The 26,253-nt window shown below is 36.9% G+C and overlaps 1 protein-coding gene across 11 annotated transcripts in view; it reads left to right on the plus strand.

Moving 5' to 3' along the window:
* KIF16B (kinesin family member 16B) overlaps window positions 1-26,253 on the plus strand; it is a 141,018-nt gene that overhangs the window by 15,838 nt on the left and 98,927 nt on the right. For all 11 annotated transcript variants that reach the window (XR_008430087.1, XR_008430089.1, XR_008430088.1 and 8 more), the window contains exons 2-12: window positions 35-104; window positions 1,113-1,226; window positions 5,298-5,414; window positions 10,404-10,501; window positions 11,011-11,120; window positions 11,733-11,875; window positions 12,430-12,598; window positions 12,746-12,877; window positions 16,333-16,508; window positions 18,386-18,451; window positions 22,137-22,196. Coding sequence is in view for 4 of the 11 variants with exons in the window: in XM_053938744.1 (XP_053794719.1) it covers window positions 35-104; window positions 1,113-1,226; window positions 5,298-5,414; window positions 10,404-10,501; window positions 11,011-11,120; window positions 11,733-11,875; window positions 12,430-12,598; window positions 12,746-12,877; window positions 16,333-16,508; window positions 18,386-18,451; window positions 22,137-22,196 (1,255 nt within the window). In the remaining 7 variants the exon portion in view is untranslated. The remainder of the gene's footprint in view (window positions 1-34; window positions 105-1,112; window positions 1,227-5,297; window positions 5,415-10,403; window positions 10,502-11,010; window positions 11,121-11,732; window positions 11,876-12,429; window positions 12,599-12,745; window positions 12,878-16,332; window positions 16,509-18,385; window positions 18,452-22,136; window positions 22,197-26,253) is intronic.

Raw genomic sequence — 26,253 nt, forward strand, 5'->3', positions numbered from 1 at the left:
AGTCTGTTGTTGTTTGTTTTTGATTTTTTTTCAGGGAGAAAGATCTTAATGCAAAGTTTATTATTTCAATGGAAAAAAATAAAACAACAATCACAAACTTAAAGGTGAGTAAACACAATTTATAAAAGGAAGTTGTAACTCAATAGTTGCCAAAATATGACTGGACAAAACAGTGATGCTTGCTGCACTGTGGGCAGTGGCCCCTAGTTGTTAAAATACAGTGTTAAAATACTGTTTTGGGGAAACCAGGTTACACTGTTAACTTGCTACTCTGTGGTTTTCTGAAGACCACTCTATAGGCTCTAGCTCATAATTTCTTCAAAGGTTTATGACTCAGGTCATTACTTAGCTGGGAGATGAAAGCCAAAAATAGAATAGAGCTATGTTTCTGATAGCTGTTAAATCTCTGCTTCATCTCTACAAGTCTTCTGAAGTTGCCATGAAAATGAACAATACCCAAAGTACCCATCACTTGCTATAACCTTTTGATGGTATATTTTAACATTTCTCTCAGCAAGAAAAGCCATGTGCAACAAATAGGTTTTTGCAAGATAGTTTCTCATGACTAATATATGAAAAGGAGTTTCAGTGTGTAGTTTCTTATGAATGATTTGGAGCATGGTGAGTATTGCCAAAGTAGTACAGTGTCAACTGTCGTGTCTTGAACATGATGATTGCCTTAAACAGCAGGTATGTCACACCTTTTTAATTATGTCTCCATGTTGAAGTGCTGTTCATAGTGCAAGCATCTCTCTGGCTTCTATAAATTATATGTGTAGGATAATCCCTGATTATAATAACAGCCTATATGGACCCATTTAACTGAACCCAAGTATTGTGACAAAAATGTGCTGTAGGGTTAGAAGCAGTAAGCTAAAATTCAAATAATTCCTGCTATGCTGCAGGAGGTGAGGTGTCTTACTGAAGGGCATACCTCTTCCTAATTTTGTCAGTGTTGTTGGAATCATAATCTGACCTGTCATTATACATTTATAAATGTACATAGCATTACGTTAGATTCGCATTCTGATTATTTATTGTCAAATGTTTTTAATTACTTCATCAGGATGTGTTGTACCAGCTCTATTTTCTTTTTTTTTTTTTTTTAATAGATACCAGAGGGTGCTACTGGAGACACAGGACGAGAAAGAACGAAAACATTTACCTATGATTTTTCCTATTTCTCAGCAGACAGTAAAAGTCCCAACTATGTTTGTCAAGAAATGGTAGGATTTCTGATGTTAATAATTGATCTTTCCCCTTTCCCTTTTCTTTGTCTTGGATGCATTCCATGAAACTTCTTTCCATTGAAAGTACTTTTTCTGTAATTCAGAAATTTTCTAGATACCTGAGAGTTTGAATTTTGCTTTTTTCTTTTTTTTTAAAAACTTATCTAACAATGTAAGTGGTGTGGTTTCTAATACAGCAGGCTGAATGCCTTCTTTCAAGTTCTTTTGTCTGATTGGTATTGTATAACGTCAAGTTAGAAAGCATCTCTAAGCTGAAATTGGTTTTGAAAAGCTTTTTAGAAAAAAATCACTTTTGAGAAGCAAGCATATAGCTTTAATTCATTTAGAAACAATCTTACCTGGTTGAAGTGTGGTGTGGATTTGTTTTTTGTTTTTTTTTTTTTTTTTCCCTTGGTCCAAAAGCCTTGGTACACATTGAAGAAGATTCTTTTTTTTTTCCTCCTCCCTTGAGTATTTACCTTAGGAAAGGACAAAACAGTTTTTCTTTCTGCACAGTCAGAGCAGAAGATTAAACTTGGAGCTATAGACATTATTCAGATAAACAGATCCTTTGTGAACTTGCATTTCATGTGAATGGTGAACTTTTTGGTTCTTTCCCATTCCCAATAAATTTATTATTTATATAATAAATTAAATTTATTAAATTTATTAATTTATCAAGTTGTGATTGCTGACTTCTCTTTTGGTTTTGATGCTGTAAGCCTCAACTAAGAGTAGTTCTTTCCCCTTTAAATAATGCAACAGTTTACTGAATATCCTGTAAGCCTGCTGGGTACTTACCTTCTTGGGAAGTTATGGGATGCAGTATGTATCCCATAATGTATCTGTTCAGGAACCCTTGAAATCAGGAATGCTGGAATGGCTAATCCTAAAAAGCCTCACAATTAAAACTAGTCATAAGAAACAGTAAGTTGAAGCCATTTAAAAATATTTATGAGAATGACAAGTTTGCCATTAAATATATCTATATATATCTATAGATATATATATATATATAATGACTATAACTGATGGGGAATTTAGACTTGGAATTTTTTGTTTAACCATCAGGGTAAGTGATACGTCCTCTTATTTTCTGAATACTTATTTTATTTCAGTGAGATATTAGGGTTTGATCATATATATTCTTAAACTTTCTGGATTGTTGTTTCTTGATGATGTTATTTTAAGTAACACTTTTTTTTGCTATTTTTTGAAATACCAGGAAACATACATTTTATTTGGCCATCAATGTAGAAATGCCCTAATTACTTCAGTACTGTGGCAAATTGAGGTAGTAATGTACTTGAGAGCAATGATTTGAACCTGAGATTCTAGTGAATGCTTTTAAGCAAGTGTTTCATGACATATTGCTTTGCTAGAATTTTAGCAAATGCTTTAAATTGAGCACACAGAGTCAGTTAATTATTTATTTTAACTAAAACAGCTTTGATCATGTATTTTTCTGCTCTGATTCTAAATGAAGCTTATTGTCATGCACCAGTTGTGACTTAAATTTATGGATATTTAATTCTTGGATCTTCTAGGTACCTACCTTTAGATACTTCTGGAAAGCTGTGTTAGACAAGACCACATTAGAGGAACCCCAGGAAGAGATTCATGGTGTTAGTAGGCTCTTGCTGTTACAGTGCAGGTTATTTCCAGAATCCAAATTTGCTGTGAAACAATTTGGTTAATTCTTGTCAAAAAAAACATTTGCAAAGTAAACTTGAATACATACAAATAGATATCCAAGTTGTAGTCTATATTGATGTCCAGTTTCCACATATAAGTGATAAGTTCCCCTTTTCCAAATTTTTCTTTCTGGTGCCATTTGCCTGTTTCAGAGTGGGTCAGGTAGAGGCAAGATTACTATAACTTGCCTATGTCAGGAGTCTGTAGAAACAAAAATAAATTAAAATGCCCATATACTGATGGCTGCAGCAGCCTTGAGCAGTAATTTATGAGCTGTGAGTTTTATGATTGGTAATGATAGGATAAATCATAAACATGGCTTCAATGTCTGTGTTCAGTATTGTGCTGTTAAAGTGTGTTCTAGAACCTTGGACACCTCCTTTATCTGTACTGGCAGGAGTGTGGGCTTCTCTTGCTCAGCTACAAAAATAGTGTTTCTCAGGTGTCGTTTTAATTACACTGTGGGCAGCGCTTCGAAAACAAAAGGAGTTTTTAAACTATAGGAGTGCAAGTCCTAAATATACACTGCACAAGCTACTGTTTTGCTTTTGTTAATGATTTCATATTTAATTGGAAGACTTTGTAGTTAAGCTCTTACCAAGTTCCTGCAGAAATTACAATTTACTGCACCAATGGCATAGAAGGGCCTCTTTTTCGCATTCATCTTGCCAGAGAATAAAATTGATCTTGATTGCTGGTGATGTGGTTGCCTAGTGCCCTTTGTTCATGACTTACATTTTTCCATTTGAAAGGCAGAAAAATAAGAAGTGGAAATCTGTCTAATACTGCATACCTTATTAATATGCCTTGTAGATGCAAAATATACTTTAGTATTCCACAGTTAGAATGGGGATGGCAATTTGCCATCAAGCTTCTTAATTTGTATTCCTGACCAAGAAACAAATAGAGTTTTGATATTTACTGCCCTTTTGTGACAAACTGAAGCAAAGACCAAACAGTCTTTGCTTCTAACCTGTGTGTTAGACCTTTGTGTGTTCAGACAAGGCTGACCGTACCTGTCCTATGCACTACCTCAAATCACATGCAAGACATACACAAATTTTTAAAAAGGAAAATTCCATCAAAAGAGTAGTGCATAAAGACTTGGACACAGAGAAAAATAGGGGAAGGAATAAAGTACTTTGGCTGATCTTTATGTTCTTCTTCTTTAGAGATATAACTAGTTACAGCACTGTAACTCTTTTGCTGGAGGGAAGGTCAAGTGAAGTATTCCAAAGGCACCTTTGAAGATTAGTGATTAAGGAAATTACCCAGCACTCCTTCTAGGGAGAAGCTGTGAGATTATAACTGTGCTTGTGCCATTTGCTATTAAAAATGGCTTGTATCTCTTGGAGAATATAAACCACATAAAGTGCAGACACGTAGCTAAACTATATGAAGCATCTATGAGATTTTTGAAAATCATGTCTAGATGGTGAGACATAGATGAATATTTTAATTGGGAGAAATGCTACACCAAGTGTTACTCCTTGCCCAGTGAGGGGTATGGATGGAAATGAGGGGTAATGATGATGAAAGGCCAGGCAAATCTGTGAGGTATGTTGTAGTGAGCCAGTATTGTAGAGGAAGGTGGTGAAGGCATCTGGTGAGAGCTGAATTTATTAGGTGGCAACAGAGTCCCATATTATGGGATGTGGAGGAAGGATCATTATTAGTTATTACATGTTGAGGAGAAAAGAGAAGGGGTTAAATGATGGAAGAGGGTCACTTAACTACATTAAAAACAAGTTTCCATGTTTGCTAGCCTAAAAAGCATTGCTATGTGAAAGCCACTTATGGGGAAAATACAGAGAAGATTATGGGTCATGTTCTTACACCTGATTAAAGCAAAAAAACAAAACCAACCAACAAAACCCTCCAAAAAGACCAAGGAAGAAACTGACAGAATCATGGAATTGTTTCGTTTTCAGCGGGGACTGGATATTTGTAGAATGTGGAGAGTTGGTGAAGATACAAAAGATAATAACATATGATACCAATAATATAAGATACATAAGATACAAATAATATACATAATAATATAAGATACAAAAAGATAATAACAATGAATAATAATGAAAGTGAATGGAGTAGCTGAGATTGCTGAAAGACATTGGGGCTTTAGAAAAGAAAGTAGCAATCTGACATGTCAAGTGTTCCGTGACAGAGAAACAAATAAAAACCAAACCACTGCAGCGCTGTAAATGAAATATGGTAGTAAGACTTAGTATTTTATTTGAAATAATTTCCTCTCCTATAGTAAATATGTGTTTTGTCACTGTGTTGTGGTATTTTTCAATATTTGCCATGCTGGGCTGATGGCAATCATCTTCCCCAAGCTTCTGTTGGCTTAAACTTTTTTTTTCTTTTTAGGTTTTCAAAAATCTTGGTACGGATGTGCTTAAATCGGCTTTTGAAGGTTATAACGCCTCTGTTTTTGCATATGGACAGACGGGGTCTGGAAAGTCCTATACCATGATGGGAAATGCGGTATGTTGTGTTTTCATTGAACCCAGAATGCCAGGTTGGAAGGACCCTCAAGGATCATTTGGTCCAACTTTTCTTGGCAAAAGCATGGTCATGACAAGATGGCCCAGCATCCTGTTCAGATGAATCTTAAAAGTGTTGATTGTTGGGAATCCACCACTCCTCTGGGGACATAATTCCTATCGCTGGTTGTTCTCATGGAAAATGATCCTCTTGTATCCAGTCCTATTCTCTGCAGGAGTAATTTGTATCTATTACCACTGTCTTTTGCATGTGACTCCCTGTAAATAGGAGTCTCCATCTTCTCTGTAGGCACTTGTTAAATACTGGAACATGGTTATAAGGTCTCCTCTAAGCCTTTTATTCTCAAGGCTGAACAAATCCAACTCTCTGTGCCTTTCTTCACATGACAGCTTTCCAGTCCTTTGGTCATCCTTGTGGCCCTTATCTGGACCCTTTCCAGCGTATCCACATCTTTTTTTGTATGGCAGAGACCAAAACTGAATGCAGTATTCTAGATGTGGCCTGACTAGTGCTGACTAGAGTGGACTAATGACTTTTTCATCTCTGCCCTGGTTGTTATGATGCAGTCCAGCATCCTGTTGGCTTTCTTTGCCACACTGTTTGCTCATGTTGTGCTTGCTGTCCACAGGACCCCCAAGTCCCTTTCCACAGAGCTGCTGTCCAGCCAGATAGATCCCAGCCTTTGCTGCACTCCTGGATTATGTTCTCTCATGTGCAAGACCTTATATTTGTTGAATTTCATAAGGGTCTTGTTAGCCCACAATTCCAGTTTATCCAGGTCTTCCTTCGGGGTGGCTGTCCCTTCTGAAGCATTGATTTCCCCACTTGGTTTGGTGTCTTCATCAGACTTTGTTGTGGTACTCTTGGTCCCATTGTTCAGGTCACTTATGAAGAGTTAAACAGCTTTGGGCCCAATATTGATTCCTGGAGACCCCACTCATGACAAGTTTCCAGTTTTACAAGGAGCTATTGCCACCACCCTCTGAGTGCAGCTCGTAAGCCAGTTCCCACCCACCACACAGACCCCTTGTCTAGACCATAATATGTTAGTTTCTTTAGCAGCGGGCTGTGGGAAACCATGTTGAAAGCCTTGGAGAATTCCAGGTAGACAATGTCCAGTTCCTGTGCCACATCAAGTGAGCAGCTGTATATTTTTGTTGGAATGGATTAAAATTACACTGTTACAGGCGCATGTTTTTTATAGAATTTTTAATACTGCTTCTGTCTATATGCTACTAACCCTTCCATGTATCACACCTTCTAACCAGTAATTTTTATTCAGTAACAAAGCCAAAAATTTTTAATGTTACTGCTGATTTTCTATGCCCAGCTTGGGACAAAAAAAAAAGGAAATAGTGATTTTGAGAAAATTAATGATCAGCTTTTTCTGAAGGTATATGCTTTTTAGACCTTTTTTGAGGACTCAGAAGATTAAAATAGGTCCTTAGAGAAGGCTGTCAGGCGAGAAACAGAAGTTGGGCATGACAGTAGTTCATCAAACCCTTAGGAGATTATACAGGAAATTTAATTTTAAGGATTATGTCCTATTGAGCACTGCAGGAAGAGGAGGGTGTGATAGGAGATATTTGGCAGTTTGTGAATGAAGGATGGGAGTGGTTTCTCGCAGTTGCCTCTGTGACTGTCCAAGGACAGAGAGAACCCACTAAACTTTTGGGAGTGGAGCAGCTTAGAAAGACTGACTGATGAAGCTTGTTTGCCAGGCAGCCTCTGCAGGTTTCATTCTTTAATCCTTGGGAAAAGAAATGTATTGTGTCTTCTCCCAGTAGAAATGAAAAGGACAATATTAACACTTATCCTTCTTTGGATAGATCACTCTTCTGAAATGTAGTAAGATTGGGCTCTTTGCACCTCCTCTAGCTTAGGAGAGTAAATTAGCTGTAAATCTTTTTCTTTCAGTTGTTACAAAAGACGTAGCTTGATATTTACCTCAATGTCATAAGCAGAATAGACTTTTGTCACCAGAAAAGATCTCACAACCTAGGTGTGTATTTCTATTTCAGAAATTTATAAAAGTGACATTTTTATGAGACTGCCTCACTATATATAATGACTGTAATTATCAAAACAGTTTGCAAATGAATAGATGCTGGAGTTTGTTTGACACTATTCAGTAATAAAGGTCTAATCTTCTTGGCATGGTACATAAATACTTTAATCTGGCTTTGTATAGAGTGCATATAAAATATACTCAGCTGGCAAATTAAATGCTTCAAAATTGATGGCTCTGTACAGTGCTATAAGAAAACTTGAATTGTAAGTAAGTATTCTTTCTTCCCTACTTCTATTTAAAAAGCCTGGGTTCTGTTCTCATTTTGTTTTCAATATTTGTTGTTCTTGGCTCTGGAAGGCTTCTTCTGCAATTCTGTGTACAGCAATCATTTCAAGAAATATATAGGCCAGTTAGAATGTTGAGCAGAGATACTGAAATGAGCAGAGATCTATAAAATATCAGGAAATTCAGACTTGGATATGCAGAGAAGGCAAGACTATGGGGGATTAAAAATCTTCTAAGACCTGAAAGGCTGCTACAGAAAGGAAGAGAATAATTTGCTCCTTATGGTCGAGGTAGATGGGCAAAACTCAGTACATTTAAATTGCAATCAGGATTTTTCTGGTTAGATAGCACAGAAGAACAGGCTTTTAATGAGAAAATTCAGCTTTTGAATGAACTACCTATTTGGGTTCTTCTGATTTTCATGTCTGGAAACTCTGTAGGCCAGAAAAAAAAAATAGTCAAAGCTGTTGTTGATCCTGCCCTTCAGCTCTAGGGGGTGAAAAGGTGAAAGTGTTTAAATATAGTTTCCAATAAAGAGTATGCATTCTTTAAGATGTACATTTTACTAGCATAATTCTCTGGGAACTGTGTGTGCTTCCTTTCTCAACATTATATTGCTAAGGTTGAAATTACTCAATTACAGCTTGTACTTCCTATTTTGAGCCTCTCTTTGTGGTTGCTGGATTATGTCAGACACTAATGAATTGCCTAAAACTTTGTGATAGATCTTCCATGTTTTTTCCCCTAAGCTTTAATTAAAACTATTCAGGTATTTCCAAGCATAAGATGAAAGAAAAGTATTTTCCCTCTTCTGTTGTGTAAAAAAAAAAAATAAAATAAAAAAATGTGTGTGTGAATTTCCAACACTGACCCATGGAATTTTACCTGGAAATAGAGAATGATAATTGACAGATACTGGCAAAGGCTGCTCCTCTGTTGTCAGAGGCAAGTGTCTCAAAAAAAAAAGCCGTATTATCTGCAAGTTTCTCCCTTAATCTAGGATTTCTTTTGGGTTTTTTTAACCCAAGGTGCATTCATGTGAAGAACTAGGAAAGATAGGAGCAGAGAACAGATTATTATTTCAAAGAATGAAGCTTGGTTTGAGAAGGATAGAGAGACTCTGATTAAGAGGAGGAAGAAGCTGGGAAAAGGCAGAATGGAGGGATAAAGTATAATTAAAAAACTGACAGTGACTGGATGATGAACTGGGAATTTTATCTGGGCAAAGGAACAAGGAAGAGGAACTCAGAGGTGGCACCTGGAACAAGATTGCTGTGACAGAGAATGCAGAGGAAAATTGAAGAATGAGGGCAGAGGGACCAGTATGGGAGCAAACTCAATTAAGCTTGGGCAGAAAGGGTTGGATTTTTGTCCAAGTGGGAGAGAAGTCTTTGCCTATGGAGCACTAGCTCTGACAGAGTTTGGTGCATGGGGAGTTCTTTGGCTTTGTGCTTTCTTGTTGCCAGTTATCTGTAGAATCCCGCCAGGCAAACTCTTAGGTGCCTGGAGTGCCTAGTCTATGTTCACATTTAAATGTGTAGTCTGGCTTGTCCTAATTTGCATCCTGCTTAATTACAAGGCCCCTGACTCTAAACACAAGAGCATTTCTTGTTGCAGTGGTAAATAATCCATCACATTGAATCGCTAACATGTGTTTAGACTGGAAGGAAATTATAGCTGACAGACTGTTTTGTGAGCTGCTCCTGAGCCTGGAGCTCTTACCCCAAAGCTCATTTGTATGTGTACATCCTGTCCTGTTATTCCAGGGAGCCATTGCTCTGAGGAAGTGTTAACTGCAGTCTCCCTGAAGCGGTGAGGAGATGTCCTCAGCAGGAGTTGGTCACGTGCCTAATCATACTTGGTGGGAATGGGGCAGCTGGGAGCGAGCACCCCTATGTCAGATGAGACCAGACCTGTGTGGCACTCTCCTGCTCCTCTGCTGCTGGGGAAAGCCCTCACTATAGCTTACTGCTTGGCTGGAGAGGGCTCTTCCTGGACCAGCAAGGAAAGCTACATGCTAAGTTTCTGGGTATCTCAGTGGGATAGCTCTTACTCAGTTTGCTTTATTAAAACAACCAAGCATTTAATACATGAAAACTCTTTTATCTGCAGAGACAAACATTCAGTAGTTAATATCAAATTAAATTTGGCTGGACTGTGGGATATGATGAATGAAGATTTAATTTTGTCACCGTGTACTAATTTATTCAGAGGACCTGTTGCCCTTTTCAACACAGGAAGGACTGTGACCTGGGAATTGGGGGTTTGAATGAAAATATCCCATCTTGTCCTGTTCTTTGCAGTCGTTGCCAAGTCCACATTGAAATGAGATAGGAGCAGTTAAAGACACTGGTGAGATAAGGCAGTTCATGACTTACTCTGGGGAGCCAGTCTCTGCCTTTGGGCAGTTAGGATTATTCAAACTGAATGAGAGGGACAAAATGTATTCCAGTAGCAAAGAAATGAAGCTGGTTGTACATTCCACACACAAAAAGGTTAAAGTGGCCAGGTGACTGCAGTTAAATAAAGGGCAAGAAAGTGTTTGCTGAGAAGTTTTGATTTTTCCCCTTTCTGGAGTCTTAAACTCTCCACTAGTCATGTAGGGTTTTATTTTTCAAAATATATTATGCATGCATATATAGCCTTGGAATTAAGACTTGTTGTTATTGCAGGGTGATGCAGGTTTGATACCTCGAATTTGTGAAGGATTATTCAGCAAAATAAGTGAAAAAACAAAGCGGAATGAGGCATCCTTTCGAACAGAAGTCAGGTAGGTCTTGGCATGCTGAGAGTTTGCAGGTTATCAAATTTGTTTCAGTTACAAACAATCTGTTTCACTTTATCTCTGGGAAAAGTGCATATTTTTAAAAAATAACTTTTTACACTTGGCCTCAGTCCTGTAATTGATTTTTGTTGGCACTTGTAGTCAAAATGTGCAGTACTTGTACCTTCAAGCCAAGAGCTGAGCATACTGCATCATTTATATGATAGTGCAAATGCCTTTGCTACTGGACAGCATCTTCCTTGTTTTTTACCCTTTATTTTGGACTAACATTAGGAGATCTTGCTCTTGCTCATGTCTGCTTTCTTTCCACTTTCTTCTTGCCTTTTTGGCTTTTTCCTTTATGATACAGTACCTTGTAGTCATTATTGTCTTAGGCTAACTTTGGGTCTGTGTTCTTTCTCTGAGCATTTTGCTTTCATACTTGTCTTAGTATGGCTTTCCTTTTATAAAAGGCTCTTGAATGAGTCAGTGGGTTTCTATTCTTTTTCTTTCAGTTACTTGGAAATTTATAATGAACGTGTGAGAGATCTTCTCCGACGGAAGTCATCAAAAACGAATAACTTACGAATACGGGAGCATCCAAAAGAAGGGCCATATGTTGAGGGTAAAAACACTTGAATTGTTTTACACTACATATTTTATTACCTTTATATGTTTTAAAATTCAGTGTCTAATTGTATAGGGCATTTTATCTTTTAAAATATAAATTATGACGGATGCAGTGGCTTTCTTTGGTAAAAAGCATTGAAGGAACAGCTTCTAAATTTTGCATTTCTACTTGCTTTCCCAATCCAGAAATTATTACAGTGTTTTTTATCTGTAAATTTATAATACATTTTTAAGTAATGTTAAGAGATGCAATTGGTTTTAATAGTTTGTTGACTGTAATTTATAAATCTTAGATATTTGGATGAAATGAAAACATATTAGGATCTAATTGTCTTAATCTGTTCTCTACCAGGGAAGGTTCATGTCTCTTGTGGTATTATGCTCATGCTATTCCACTGAATAATTTAATAAGACTGTGTATTTTTTTTCTTTTTTACTGTAAATCTGTAAGTTGTCCAATGTTCATTCCTTTCCTTAGGTGATAAACAAGTACAACAATAAACACTAATTGCAGCAATAGTTTGCAGTAGTGAGTGTAATTTGAATCTTTTTGTAAGGAAAATTAAGGACATATGTGAGCATACTGTAACACTCTGCTTTTCTTCAGACTTGTCTAAACATTTAGTCCAAAATTATACTGATGTTGAGGAACTTATGGATGCAGGAAATATAAATAGGACGACGGCTGCAACTGGAATGAATGATGTTAGTAGCAGGTCACATGCCATTTTCACAATCAACTTCACTCAGGTAACAAAAATAAACTCCTTCAAGAGATTGGACGTGTTTCATAGGGATCTATTTGTTTATATGTAGCAAACTCCTTTTCTAATGGCTCCTGCTCTTTGTTGTTGTTTTTGGGGGATTTTTAGAAAGCCCATGGATGACCTGCTAGATGAAGAGAACTTGGAGGTGGGGGAGAAATTGAGTGTAAATTTGTCTGTGCATGCTATAACTTATTGAAAGCAATATATGAATATAATACAAATATTGTAAGCTTAATGAAATTAATGCAGCACATGGTCTCTGCATCATGTAAATTACAACTCACAGTGTCATAGCTTGTCTGTAAATGGCTAAAAAGTTGCAAATATTACAATTTAAAGAACTAATATGGGACTTATGCAACCATTCATTATCAGATGTCTTTCAGTGGCATCTCTAATACACCTGTCTTCTCAAGATCTCCTATTGTAAACAAGTTAAATTCAGTCATGTCATGAAAAAGGCCACTAAATTTGATTCAGTAAAAGTGCAGTATTTATTAGCTTAACATACTTTATTTTATTTTTTCTTTTCTTTAGGCTAAATTTGATTCTGAAATGCCTTGTGAAACTGTTAGCAAGATTCATTTGATAGATCTTGCTGGAAGTGAGAGAGCAGATGCCACTGGTGCCACAGGGGTTAGATTAAAGGAAGGAGGGAATATTAACAAATCTCTAGTTACTCTGGGAAACGTAATTTCTGCCTTAGGTAAGTCTCTGGTTTTTGTGCTTGTCTGTCTTGAGGTGTTTTTAGTCATTAAATACCTTTGTTTACTTGCACAAATAATGGCGTATCACATTTTTGAAAATGAATGAAAATATCTAATTTTAATTTTTTTCTATCTTCTCATCACAGCTGATTTATCTCAGGATGCAACAAATCCTCTTTCAAAGAAGAAACAAGTATTTGTGCCTTACAGGGACTCGGTGTTGACTTGGCTATTAAAAGATAGCCTAGGAGGAAACTCCAAAACGATTATGATTGCCAGTAAGTGTTTTTAATTTACTCTTTTTGAATTCTGAATAGTTCATGCTTCATAGGAGTGGGTGTAAATATTTAGATTCCAGATGTTTTGTTAAGGCAGAACATGGTTTACACATATTCTTTCTTTCTTTCTGAGCTTTCTAGTAACATTCTGGTTTTTACTTACACTCTGCACAGCGTAATTAAAGCTTTGTACATCTGGTCTATACTGGTGTGTGAATCAGTTGCTGTTCCAAGCTGGTTTTTTTTTTGTTGCATTAGTAGCAACCTGGTCTCTTTTGACATCCTGTGGGAAAGATGGTCACTTTTATCTAACCTAAAAGCACACAACATTTTAACTTCTTGTCTAAATTTAAGTATGATGAGTTATCTTGAAAACTCTCATGGTTTCCTTTTTACCCATAGGAAGGTCTGCAAGGATCATTTAGTTTAAAACCCTTCCTATGTCGTATGTATTGCAGGTTTGTCAAAAAATTGCAATGGAAATTCCATTCCCAAAAAAAACAAAATTAAGCCAGGATGATGTATTAGGGGAGGTGAGGATTTGGATGTTGGAAATCAATCATAGAATGGTTTGGGTTGGAAGGGACCTTGAAGATCGTTTAGCTCCATCCTTTCTGCCATGGTCAGGGACACCTTTCACTAGACCAGTTTGCTCAGAGCTCCATCCACCCCAGCCTTGTTTTGCTGGTGGGTAGGGTCAGAGAGACAGACACCAAATTAAGGAACTATATTTACTATTATGTAAAACTGTAAACAATCACAAAAGGATAAGCTAAGCAAGGCACATAGTAATTAGCTAAGAATTACAAAAAGGTAAGCTAAGAAGAGCATCTGATCATTACTACGAAAGAATATAGAAAGAAACTACGAAATACAAATACTAGGAAAGAAATTCTATAGTATACAGAATATAGCCTATAGTGATTAAGAAAGATACATCACCAGGTTACCCTAATAAAGATTCATCATCCAAGTCTGAGAGACATCAGCTGTGGGGGGAAGCTGTCACAGCAAAGGACTGGAGAACCACATCTGGCAATTGGGAAGTCCTGTGGTGCGTCCACCTCAGGCCATGAGGCTCCTCCACTTCACTATGACAGTGGCCCAGTTTTTATACTGTTGAACAAACAAGCAGATGTAATTTCTAATTTCATTCTCCTGTTGGCTTCCTCCCAAAACCTGGCATAGGCTCAAGGAGGAACCAAAGGAATTGTCTTTGATTGTAATACACCCCCTAATTAGGCCAGATGTAGCCTTACCCAGTTTCTAGATATGTAAGGGTAAAGACATGTTTTGCCAATAAATTAACATATATATAACGATGCTCTCTTAACGACCAAATATATGTATAACATTTGGTTGGAAGGTTCACCTATATGTCAACTTTGTCTCAGGTCCTGTTGTTCACACCTTAGAACTTCACTGTTTCAGTGACTCACCACCTTCTGGGTAAAGAATTTTGTCCTAATATCTGATGTAAATCTCTCCGCTTTTAGCTTAAAACCAGCCCAGGATGTGGCAGGCTTTCTGGGCCCTGGGCACAGACTGCTGGTTCATGTTCACCCACCAAAAAGAACCCCTAAATTCTTTTCTGCAGGGCTGCTTGCAATAAGTTCTTTTCCCTAGTCTGTACTCTTTATGTGGGATTGCCCCAACCCAGGTGCAGCACCTTGCACCTGGACTTATTGACCCTCAATGGGTCCCTCTGGGCCCACTTGCCAAACTTGTCCAGGTACTGCTGCATGTGAGGAGAAGAGCAGCTCTGGAATTTCTCTCACTCTTTCCTACTCAAGTGAAATGTGGTCTTAACTGGTGCAGTCCACTTTTGGGAATGTGGGATAGCAGAATTGAGTGAATAAAACGTATCAGATCAGGTTCTGGTTCTTCAGAACCAGTCAAATTTTCTGGATAGCAGTTCCTTTGTTGTAGGATTTTGGGGATGTTTAGGAGAATCGTAGATGATTTTGAACCAGACTCTGCTTTGGTTTTCTGGTTCTTTAAGTAAAGCTGTGCTGGCAACTTTCTTCTTGCTGCTTTCTTGCAGTTCCATGTTTTTTTTGTTTTGTTTTGTTTTGTTTGTTTTGATTTGGTTTTTTGCTTTTTTTTTTTTTTTTTTGACAGAGGGTTTGGGAAGAGAAGTTTTAGAAACACAGTGAGCTTTCGGTGCCTATACTAATGATTACATTACCCAGCTTCTTTTTCAGCTACTTCCTCATCTATTAGTGATACTTCTGCTAGGCAGAGCCCTGATGGTTGATCTTTTATTCAACAGTAACTCTCCTGGTAATGTGGCAGAATTCCCTAACTGCCCAGCAAGCTGTCCGCATACATTTGTCCTGCCTTTTCTATAATTAAGCACAAAAAATGCAGGAAGATCACTTTAAACTGTAGGAATGGCTGTAGAAAAATATGTCTGGATATGATTTGTCATATTTCTGTAACATATTGTAACATCCTCCCAGAAAGAGAATAATTGAGTAACGGAGAGGAAACAGTAGATAAAGCAGGGAAGTGAGAATGTGAGCTAGGGGAATTATAGGCTGTTTCGAAGTGCGTCTCCTGTAGCTCAGAGAGTCTCTACCACAAAAAAAAATACTTACTGTTTTTGAGAGAATGAGAAAGGGCAGATTATTTTAGTTGCTTAATTAGTTTTTTAGGTGTTTTCATTGTCTGATTCTCTGGAACTCTTGTTCAGTCTGATCATTAAGATTTCTGGATTTTTTTTTTCTTCTGTGTTTCCACTCATCTATTTGGATGCCTTAATTATCCTTTTAATTTGGAACACCATATATATTGTTAGGAAAATTAAGGGAAGGATAGCATTAGCACTTGCATTTAAATTGCATTGTTTTTCCTGGTTAGGTTGCTTGAAAAATAATACTAATTTCTTTTGATGCATCAGATAGCTGACAGTTCTGTGTGCTGCCAGATGCCTGCAGCTCAGGAGAACAGCTAAGTTTGTAAATTATAGAAGCTCTTCTCTTGTATTAGTTCTCTTGTCTGGTTATTTTTTTTAATGCTGTTTAATTTCCCTACTGTGTTTTACCTGGAATATCTTTTCTTTTCAATGATTACATTGATACTTAAAAAATATTCACTGTTTTCCCGACTGATCTTGTAAAAAATTGCAAGAAAACCTGCAAAGTATTCATATAGGATATTTATGTTTACCAGGGAACTGTAAATGTTAAATAGATTGACAGCAAGATTTCTTTGCAATACTTGGTTGTTAGAGCTGATTATCCTAATACACTTATCTCATACAATGTTTATTTATGCAAAGTTGTAGTGACATGAAAATGGTGAAGAGTTGGGACAAATTACATCCATACTGGTAAATGATATATTTCTGTCTCTTCACCCACATTGAATTTATCTGACTTTTAGAATATAAACTAACTTCAGTAAATGAAAATATGGTGCTAGATAAACTGCTTCTGATTTCATGTCCTTAGCTATTTCACCTGCTGATGTCAATTATGGAGAAACTTTAAGTACTCTTCGCTATGCAAATAGAGCCAAAAACATCATCAACAAGCCTACTATTAATGAGGATCCTAACGTCAAACTGATCCGTGAGCTGAGAGCTGAAATAGCCCGATTAAAAGCCCTGCTTGCTCAAGGGAATCAGGTTAGCTTTACTTGGAATTTATGTGTAATTTTCCTTGAGTTATAACATCTATTTCTAGAATGTAATTATCTTTCATTATATTGATTTGAGTAAACAAGGTCTATGAGGCTACGAATGAATATTAGTTTCCTGATGGAATCATTTTCCATATGGCCAGCAGATTACCTCTTTTAACATAAGGGGGGGAAAATTGTCTTCCCAAATCTTTTAGGTTTCTCCTAATACAATCTGAGCTGGATTGTAGTGTGCTGTGGAACAGGTAGTCAACACAACATAAGGAGACTGAGCAGGAGCATACCTTCTGGGTCTGTCGTGGACTGAAGAGGTACTTTGTGTAGTATCTTAAAAGAAGTAGAAGGTTTAAAGTATTCAAGATGCATAAATATAAAAATGTAGAGTATGAATGGATTTAAACAATACATTTTGTGTTTGGCTGTGCAGTACATTAGAAGGCACATAACATTCTAAATATGTAAAAATATTTTCAGTAGTAGTGTAAGAAAATAAAAATGCTCTGTTTCACTTTTGCATGATTCTCTTTCTTGTTTGGTCAGTATGATCTGCTGGAAACAATCACTGCACATGCTCAGTTAAGTTTAGTTTCTCCTGTGTTCCCAGGGTGGTAAAACCAAAGTAACAATAAAGAATATCCAATTGGTTCAGGCCAGTTGTCTCTTCTACATAATGTCATTCAGATCTGCTAGATTTCATACTTGAGCAAATATAGTTTGGAAGTATCTGAAGTACTACTTTAGATTAGTTTCTAGAACTATGTAATTCTGTTTTCGATGGTCTGTGCAATGTGAAATGTCAGTTCAGCATGGACCATTGTTAGTAGAAGGGTAGACTTCAGCTGGATTTCATTATATAAAAATTTGCTGAAAAAGGGGATGGGAAGCAATGTTAGAAGCAGAAATGGCTATTGTACATGATTGAAACAGAGAGTTCTGCTTTGTTACAAACAGTTAAAAAACTCTTTATGAGGTTGAATTACTTCTGTTTTTTTCGTATTCTTTAGGAGGGGAAAACAAATTATTTTCAAATGATGTTTTAGAGTTAGCAAAGTAGATGTAACTTGAAGTTTGACGTAGACCCCCTTGAAGGTTGAATGCTTTGACCTAGTTTCAAGCTGTAAAATAGTGGTTATTGCACAATCAATCTGGTTCAGTGGTAGGATGTGGTAGATGGCTGTGTGGGAGACAATAGAGAACTTAAGCTTAACTTTATTGAATTTGTGATGGTTGTTAAAACAGCAGGTGGTGTATTACGTATGTGCAGTATACGTAAAAATCTCTGTATAATTTATTTTCTGTTTTCCTTTATATCACCTGAACACTGTATTGCAAATGCTTCTGTAGATCTGAAGATACTGTTTACCAAAATATGGTTCTGGATTCAGTGTAGAAGGTCACATACAATGAGTACTGCCTGTGTGTTTGTGTTGTTTAGTAATTTTCCTCTTCTAAGGCCAGTTATGTTAAGATATAGTTATTAAAGATAAAGCAGTATACATACATATTAAAGCAAAATGGATAACTATTCATGCATAATAAAATTTCATGCTTTTTAGAAATATAAAGAGAGCTGTATTAGGAGTTACCTCTAATAAATGTGTCTGGTTTCCATGTGTGTGGCCATGTCTATGTAGTGAGTGAAAATAGTACTCTCAAGCCAATTTGTATTTAAAATACCTGCCTTGACAGGATTTTGATTATTCTGTTTACGGTATTTCAAGGTAAAATGATATATATTAAAGTTCAAGTTATATATATTAAAGTATGCTAAAGACTCAGAAAACTTGAACAATTGTATTTCATTTGGTTCCCCCAGAAATTGTGACTGTTTTCTTTGTTGATGTTTACTGTTCATGGTTTTAGATTGCACTCTTGGATTCTCCGACAGCTTTAAGTATGGAAGAAAAGCTTCAGCAGAATGAAGCAAGGGTGAGTTATAATTTCATAAAGCAGTTTTTAAACATCAAAGAAAGGTGGGTGGTCTGGATGCAGGAGTAGTTGTAATTTTGAGGATTTTTTTTTATGCACAACTAAGTTTTTTCCAACCAGTAGCATTGCCTTGATGCTTAAAAAAAAAAAAGTAGGTGTGTGAATAAGTAACTTTGTTATCCTACTAATATAACATTGTAACTAAGAACAAAATACATATTTTATATTTATGTAGCAGTTCTGTTTATGAAAATGAAATGAAATGACTTGTTCCCTGGCCAGCTTCCCTTACTAAAAAAGTATATTTGTAAATAGACTAGAGAGGGAAAAGCTACTTAAATCACAGTAGTAAGTAGCAAGTAATCACAGTAGCAAAATATTCAGTGTGTAGAGAAACCAGCAAAAGATTATGGGGAGAATGGTCTCCTATGCTTTGAAGTAATTTGAAATAATTTGTGGTGTGGGGTAGGTTTTTAGAAAATTTCAGTATTTAAATCTGGTGTGTACAAAGATATTCAGTGCCTAATTAGCTATCTTTTTGGGGAGGGTCTTAGGTCTAGGCTACTTCACAGTGTGCTTCTCACCAAGTTTTTTCAATAATCCAGCCAAATGTAGAGGCTGGAAAAAATCTTCAGACAATTTGGATAACTCACAGCATCCAGAAGAATTTAGGTATAATGATACTGTCATTTCTCTGACTAGCAATCTTTCATTCTTTATTGTATCATTCTGTATTAATTCTTCCCTGTGTATTAGCTTGCTTTGAAAGCTGTTGCAAATGGGTTCAAAAAAAAGAGTAAAAGTCATACTTTGGAAGAGGCAAGAGGGAAATATTTGGAATTATTCAAATACATGGCAGCAAATATTTAGTTCTGAATACTGCCAAAAGATGCCAATCAAATGTAGATATGATGCCTTTAAATAAACCAGCTCCTTAGCTGGTTTAAATGGTCAAGTTTACACTGGTACTGCTTTGACCTTTAGAATTAGAAAATTTATGTCTTGCTTTGAGAATCCTGCTTTATTTATATCCTTAGTCTTTTTGAGTACAAACAAAAAGCTTTTATCTGAGAGTAGCTCAGTAATGTAAATTGCTGACTATAGGCTAATTAGAATATGTTATGTATGTTCTGATGGTAACCATTGCTTATTGTGCTCAGAAGTGTTGGCCCTGCTGTCTGGGGTGTTTATGGAGTGTATTTTATTACCTTTGTCAGCCTTGTTAAAAGGTTATGTGATTACTATTAATGATAATTACAACAGACATAATTACTGAAAATTCTTGGTAGATGTTGCTAGTGGTTATAGCTTTTTTATAATTGAATGAGTGTGATAACTAATTTGTTTGTATAGATTTGAAGACTTTATCACCATATTTATATTGCCTGACAAATATATGGTGACTTTCTTTAATGAGTTTATTTTCCTTATATAAGAATAATTTGGAGTAGTTTAATTTAAAAATGTTTCATTTAAAAGATTTAATTAAAAATGAAATGAAGTGTTTCTGAGCAATACAAAATGTTCTGGTATGGTGAATAGAGCTGTGATAGACTTCCTTCATGTTTTTCTTTAATCTTTTGAAATTTATTTTGTTCTTATGTTCCAGTTAGCAGCACTAGGAATTATAGTAATGCATTGAAAAGTGTGCTTACTTGTCTTTGTTGAAATCTTGAGATGCAGGTAGAGATGAGAGAAGCTTCTGTAGCTGTCATGGATTAATTTGGAGCTGATCTGCAAGGAGCAAAAAAAATAGCTGCAGGCAAATGGGGAGATGTTTGGAGCAACGGCATTGAAGACTCCTTTCTTTGTGCAATGGTGTTATATGAAAGTTGCCTACAGAGGCGGACAACTGCTTGCTCAGGACAGGAAGGACAAATCCTAAGCATTCTGTTGGCCTGACCTGAGTTTGGGAGAAGGTCATGGAGTGAGCATGTTCAGAGCAACCAGGGGAATCGGGCCCCGTCAGCCTGGGTTTAGGAAAGGCAGATCCTGCTTGACCAACATCATCTCCTTCTAGGAGAGGATGATCTGGTTTGTGGATGAGGAAAAGGCTGTGAATATTGTTTGCCTGGACCTTAGGAAAGCCTTTGATGCTGTCTCCCACAGCATTCTCTTGGTGGAACTGTCTGTTCATGGCTTTACACAGGTGCATTGTTTCAGAAAAATATCTGGATGGCCGAACCAAGAAAAGGGGTGGAGTTAAATCCAGTTGGCAGCCAGTCACCAGTGGTATTCCCCAGGACTAGTCCTTTTTAATATCTTTATTGATGATCTGGACGAGGGGAACAAGTGCACCCTCAGTCAGGTTGCAGATGGCACTAAGGTGTGTGGGTGTGTTGATCTGCTGGAGGGTAGAAAGGCTCTACAGAGGGATCTGGACAGGCTGGATCCATGGGCTGGAGCCAACGGCATTGGGTTCAATAAGGTGAAGTGCCAGGTCCTGCCCTTGGCTCACAACACCAGGCAGCACCACAGCCTGGAGGAAAAGGAACTGAAATGTAGCCCCGTGGAAAAGCACCTGGGGGTGCTGGTTGACAGCAGCTAAAGGTCACCAAGAAAGCCAGTGGCACCTGGCCTGTATCAGCAATAGTGTGGCCAGCAGGATCAGGGAAGTGATTCTTCCTCTGTACTTGGCACTTGGTAGGCCACACATCGAGTGCTGTGTTAGTTCTGGTCCCCTAATTTCAGAAAGGACACTGAGGTGCTGGAGTGAGTCCAGAAAAGGACAGTGAGAGTTGGGGAAATATCTGGAGCACAAGTGTGAGGGAGGAGTGGCTGAGGGAGCTGTGGTTGTTTAACCTGGAAAAAGGGAGGCTCAGGGGTAACCTCACTTTCTACAACTACCTGAAAGGAGGCTGTAGCCAGGTGTGGCTCAGTTTTCTCCCAGATAAAAAGCTATAGGACTAAAGGAAATGGCCTTAGGTTGCTTCAGGGGAGATTTAGATTGGAAATCAGGAAAAATTCCTTAATGGAAAGGGTTGTCAAGCATTGGAAAAAGCTGCCCAGGGAAGTGATTAATTCACCATCTCTAGAGATATTTAAAAGACCTATAAATGTGGCACTTCAGAGGGATGTGGTTCAGTAGTGGCTTGGCAGTGCTGGGTTAACAGTTGGACTTGATGATCTTAAGGTCTTTTCCAACCTAAATGATTTTATACCCAGCGTTCTCCCTGTCTGTAATGCCTTTGCAAGCATTTTCTCACTTCTGTGCTGATGACAATGAAGTGGGTAGTTTCTAAGTTGCAGCAAACTTTGCTCTGGTTCTCTCCTGAAGCCTGCTGGTCTGCCTTCTCCTCTGCATGCTATCCTCTGGATGGGATTTTTGCCTTAACATGCCTACCTGTGCCATGGGAAAGGAGCTGTCCCTTTATAGCGAAGGGATCAGTCTGTGGCAGTAAACTTCATAGGACTAAAGCGCTTTATGAAACTATTTGAAGGTAGACAATTATTTAAAGTAATTATCCCAGACTTTCCTTTCATCTTACAGTGTAAATAAGAATTTTGTGTTTTGAGGGAGTATTGTAGAAATGGCAATTATTGCAGGAGCATCAGTGCTCTTCTAAATGCTTAAGTATTAAACTTCACAAAGAATTACACAAATACTTAGTACTTCTTTGAGAATGCATTTATCAAGAAATTTGGAAGAGCTGTGATTTTCTTCACAATTTGTTTTCTTTCATAGGTACAAGAACTGACCAAAGAGTGGACTAACAAATGGAATGAAACTCAAGATATTCTGAAAGTAAGGCAAATAAATATCTTTTCCTCTTGGCATTTGAACTAGCCTTATTATTTTCCTTAAAAAAAATTATTTTTCTAGTCATCTTCTGTGTCTCAGCTCCTTGTGCTATTCACCATAGTGACCCCACAGTGCAAAACAGTTTCTCTCTAACAAATCTTTAAATTGCTGAATGGTTTTATTGAATTACAAATGCAGAAAGTCTGGGCCAGGGACAAGTGGATCCCTCATATCCTTGGTATTTTTGTGGTATCAACAAGACCTGTGAATAATCACTTCCTATCTTGCATTGGGTATCTCAGTGGATGCAGTGCATAATAGATATGGATTTTCCATTGTCCTGGTAATATTTTTTTCACCAGGTGCATGATATTGGTATTTGGTGCATGATTAAGGTGGCAGTCTGAGGTTATATTTTAATGGACTACTTGATGATTCCATGCATTTGTACAAGCACATGTGTGCATGCACACATACACAGAGGAGTAATCCCCACAATTTTTTTTTAACATGTTAACTAACATTTTTGGTGCCAAATGTTTTATCAGTTCTGTTAAATAAAAATTTTGAAAATTAAGCTTAAGCTTTCAGGATTTGCTGAACATAACTTGTTCGTAGTGCAATTCAAGCAAGCATTTAGAAGTAATTTTTTAATTATCCGTATTGCTGATCTCAAACTTGATTTTTCTTGTATCACTTTTTGGTTTCTTAATTTTTTTTCTTCACGTCTACCACTGTCTTTGATCTGACTTCCACATGAGTTGAATGGCTCTGTGCTTAAAAATAAAAGTAAAGCACATATAGCAGAGAGAATGGAGCAGGGTTGGTAACTACTTTGCAGTTGGAAGGATGAACAGACTGTTTAATGTCTGTCTAGATACTGAACTGGGAATTATCAATTGCATATTCATCAGAGATATTTTAGCTACATCTTTGTTGTTTCGTTTTTTTGAAGCATCTATACATACATAAAACTTCGTTAATTTTCTCTTTATTCGCATGTAGATTGGGAAGTCCATTGTCACATGCAGTGTTTGTGAATTTTGGTCAATTGTGGAAGTGAACATTATGTTGCATATGGGAAGTTTTGAAAGCTCCATGTTGGAAATGCACTGATTCATGCACATAAATTATAGAATCAGGAGGTGTTAACTGAACAATACATATAAACAAGGGAAAGCTGCATTTGTTAAATACTTGAAGCTAAAGGACTTAAACATAGAAGCTGTAATTTCTGATTTTCTAGTACTGACCTTTTTCAGCATGATTCTTGCAGCTTCTGTATGAACTGTACTCTCATAGGATGATATTTTGAGTGTATAAATATACCTTATACTCCACTTTTGGGTTAAAGGCAGTTGATTAAACTTCCTTTGTCCCAAACACCCTGCAAATCTGCAGAAGATTTCTTAGTTGCACTGTTCTATTTTACACTATTTCACTGAAGGTATCCATATTTTTATTCACTTCTTGTTTAATGATTTGTGAAATCACTGACAGCATATGAGTAGGAAAAGGCTTTTTGGAAGTTTGCCAGGCTGAGTCACCAGAAAGCAGATTTTAAACTTTGCAGAGCAGTGGTGTTTTTTGTTATGGATTCTCTGTGAGTTCACTGGGGTTTTTGTTTCGTTGTTTACATCCCTCCCTTGCACACGGAGACCGTACACGTAATTTGTAAAAACAGATTGTCTTGGCACTCTGAGAAGTGAGACTGTCTTTGTATGTCCACATCACTGAAGTCTGGCTTTGCTATCCAGAGATAGTTGGTGCCTTCCAATTCCTGACCTGCAAAAGGCTTGGAGAATTAAAAACCATTTGCTTTTTAGTTTCTAACACTTTTTGCTCCAAATCTTTTAGGCATATGCCTGCAAGATACAAGTACACTTGTTTGTAGCTGAATGGGATTCCCTACTTCATTGTATGTAGTTATGCTTTTTTGTACTAATTTCTAAATATTAAAGTCCACATAATTTTGAATTGATCTCACAGGCTGATGGGAAAATCTGTTAATGTTTAAATCTAAAATAATTGAAAGGATTTTGCATAAGACTTGTAGAATTCAAGTAAGAATCACAGGGCATGTTGGTGTCTTCCACTAGATCAACAGATAATTGTTGGAAAAAGTTACCTGGCTTTCAATGAATACGGTGCTTTCATCAGGCAAAGATGCCTGACAAATAGATGGTGTTTTGCAAGGAAGAGGTTTCTTAATTTTTTTTACCCTTGCCAGTTATTTTGAACCTTGTTAAAATTACGCCAGCAGCATCTAAATGCTACCTTGAAAATAATTCATAGAGAATGGAAAATACTCTTCAGCTATAAAGTGCCAAGGAACAGAAAAATCCATGTGAGGGCAGGTTTGTGATAAAAAGTATTTGGCAGCTTAAAATTCAATTTTTCAATTTTTCTATTATGTGCATCTGACATGTGCATCCCAGTATTCTTCCTTATTTCTGTTGGTAGCTTTTATCCCCTTTGACATTTGTGCACAGTTAACCTGAAGTTACGTTTTTCCATCTTTAGACTGAGTATGTTGAACTATCCTATCTGCAAATGTTGTCAGTTTTGGATTTGGGGTAGTGTGCAGTGGCTGAATGCCGCTACCAGCTGTGAACATCTTGTACAGTCTTTCATTCTATTGATGATAGATTGGATGTATCTTGGGCTGGGGGTGGTAGCACTGATAGTGTGCTCTTTTTCCTTTGTGCTTTTGGAAGAATCCTTTTGGAGGGTGACTGTGGGTGGCTTCCTCTGGAGTTTGACTTATTGTCAACTCACACCTAAAGCCCAAATCTTCTCATTTTCTATATTTAAAGCTTAGGACACTGCATACATCAGAGTTTAAATTTGTGCTGATTCTGTATGAAGGATTCTTTATTGTGTAGCATGGCAGGTTCTTGGTATTGATCTGCCTGAAGTGCCAAGTGTTGTGTCTAGTAGTGATCTTCTCACTGTAATACAAACTGACACTCTAACCTTAGTATTAAAATCTGCCGTCCGTCCTTGTTTTTAATAAAAGCAAGGATATTTGAATGCTTAATAAATTTAATAAATATGTGGACGATGCTTCACCATTGGGTAAAATACTGCATCAGAGTCCAAAATGATAGTGTTTGGTTTTAAGTCCACAGGCTTTGGGTTATTTCTTTAAATACCACCAAAGGATTGCACCTCACAGAACAGTGTTGCTTTACATTACGTCTCTGTCTTCAGATGTCTTGCAACCTCAGCACTTAACTGGAGCATTTAGCTTTCATCTCAAGCACATTGGATCTTTGTGTGATTTTTTTTTTGCCTTCTTCTAATGTTCTTTCATATACATTCCCAAAAAGAAGAGGAGGAGGGAAGAAATCATGTTTGCTTTTTTCCTTAGTTCTTTTTGTACTGTTCTGCTAAAGATCAATCGTGGGATCTGAGATGTTAGGGTAACCTATCCAACTTTTGATTTTTTTCTCTTAATTGGTAATTTAATGAATTGGTACGAAACTTCTTTTGATGTGGCTGCTTTATTTGACTGCATATGTTGTCATTCTCCTAGAGATCTTTTTTTTTAAGTGTCACCTTTTTTTGTCATCCTTTGTGCATTTCAATTTTTTTCTCTAACCTTTAGCAGCTTATAGATTAATCTTTTTAAAATGTGCACTCCTTTATATAATTCTCTGCTGGTTTTTCTTCCCAACTTCCTTGTAAATTTCTCTCCCTTTTTCTGTTTGTGTAGAAATTGGTATGACTTTGAGCTGTTGCCTCTTTAATATATGTCATTTGTAGCTAGTGTAAAGGTATTTAAATGCTCTTTTAAAATTATTTTTAGTTTGAAGTAGATATAAAGTTTCCTTTTATTTGCTTATCCTGTTGTTTGATTGTAACCACGTCATTAGTTTTGTGTGTTGGTGGTCAACCAATGTCAAAGTATGCAGAGGGATCTATCATCAGAGTCTATTAAAGGACAAGGGTTTTTTTTGTGTGTGTGTGTCGAATTCGTGTGATCAATAGTTTAACTAGTCACTACTTCAGCTGGCTTTATCCTGTTGGATTTAGTGACACCACCTCATTTGCATCA

This window comes from Vidua chalybeata, chromosome 3, assembly GCF_026979565.1.
Source record: "Vidua chalybeata isolate OUT-0048 chromosome 3, bVidCha1 merged haplotype, whole genome shotgun sequence".
Taxonomy (NCBI): domain Eukaryota; kingdom Metazoa; phylum Chordata; class Aves; order Passeriformes; family Viduidae; genus Vidua; species Vidua chalybeata.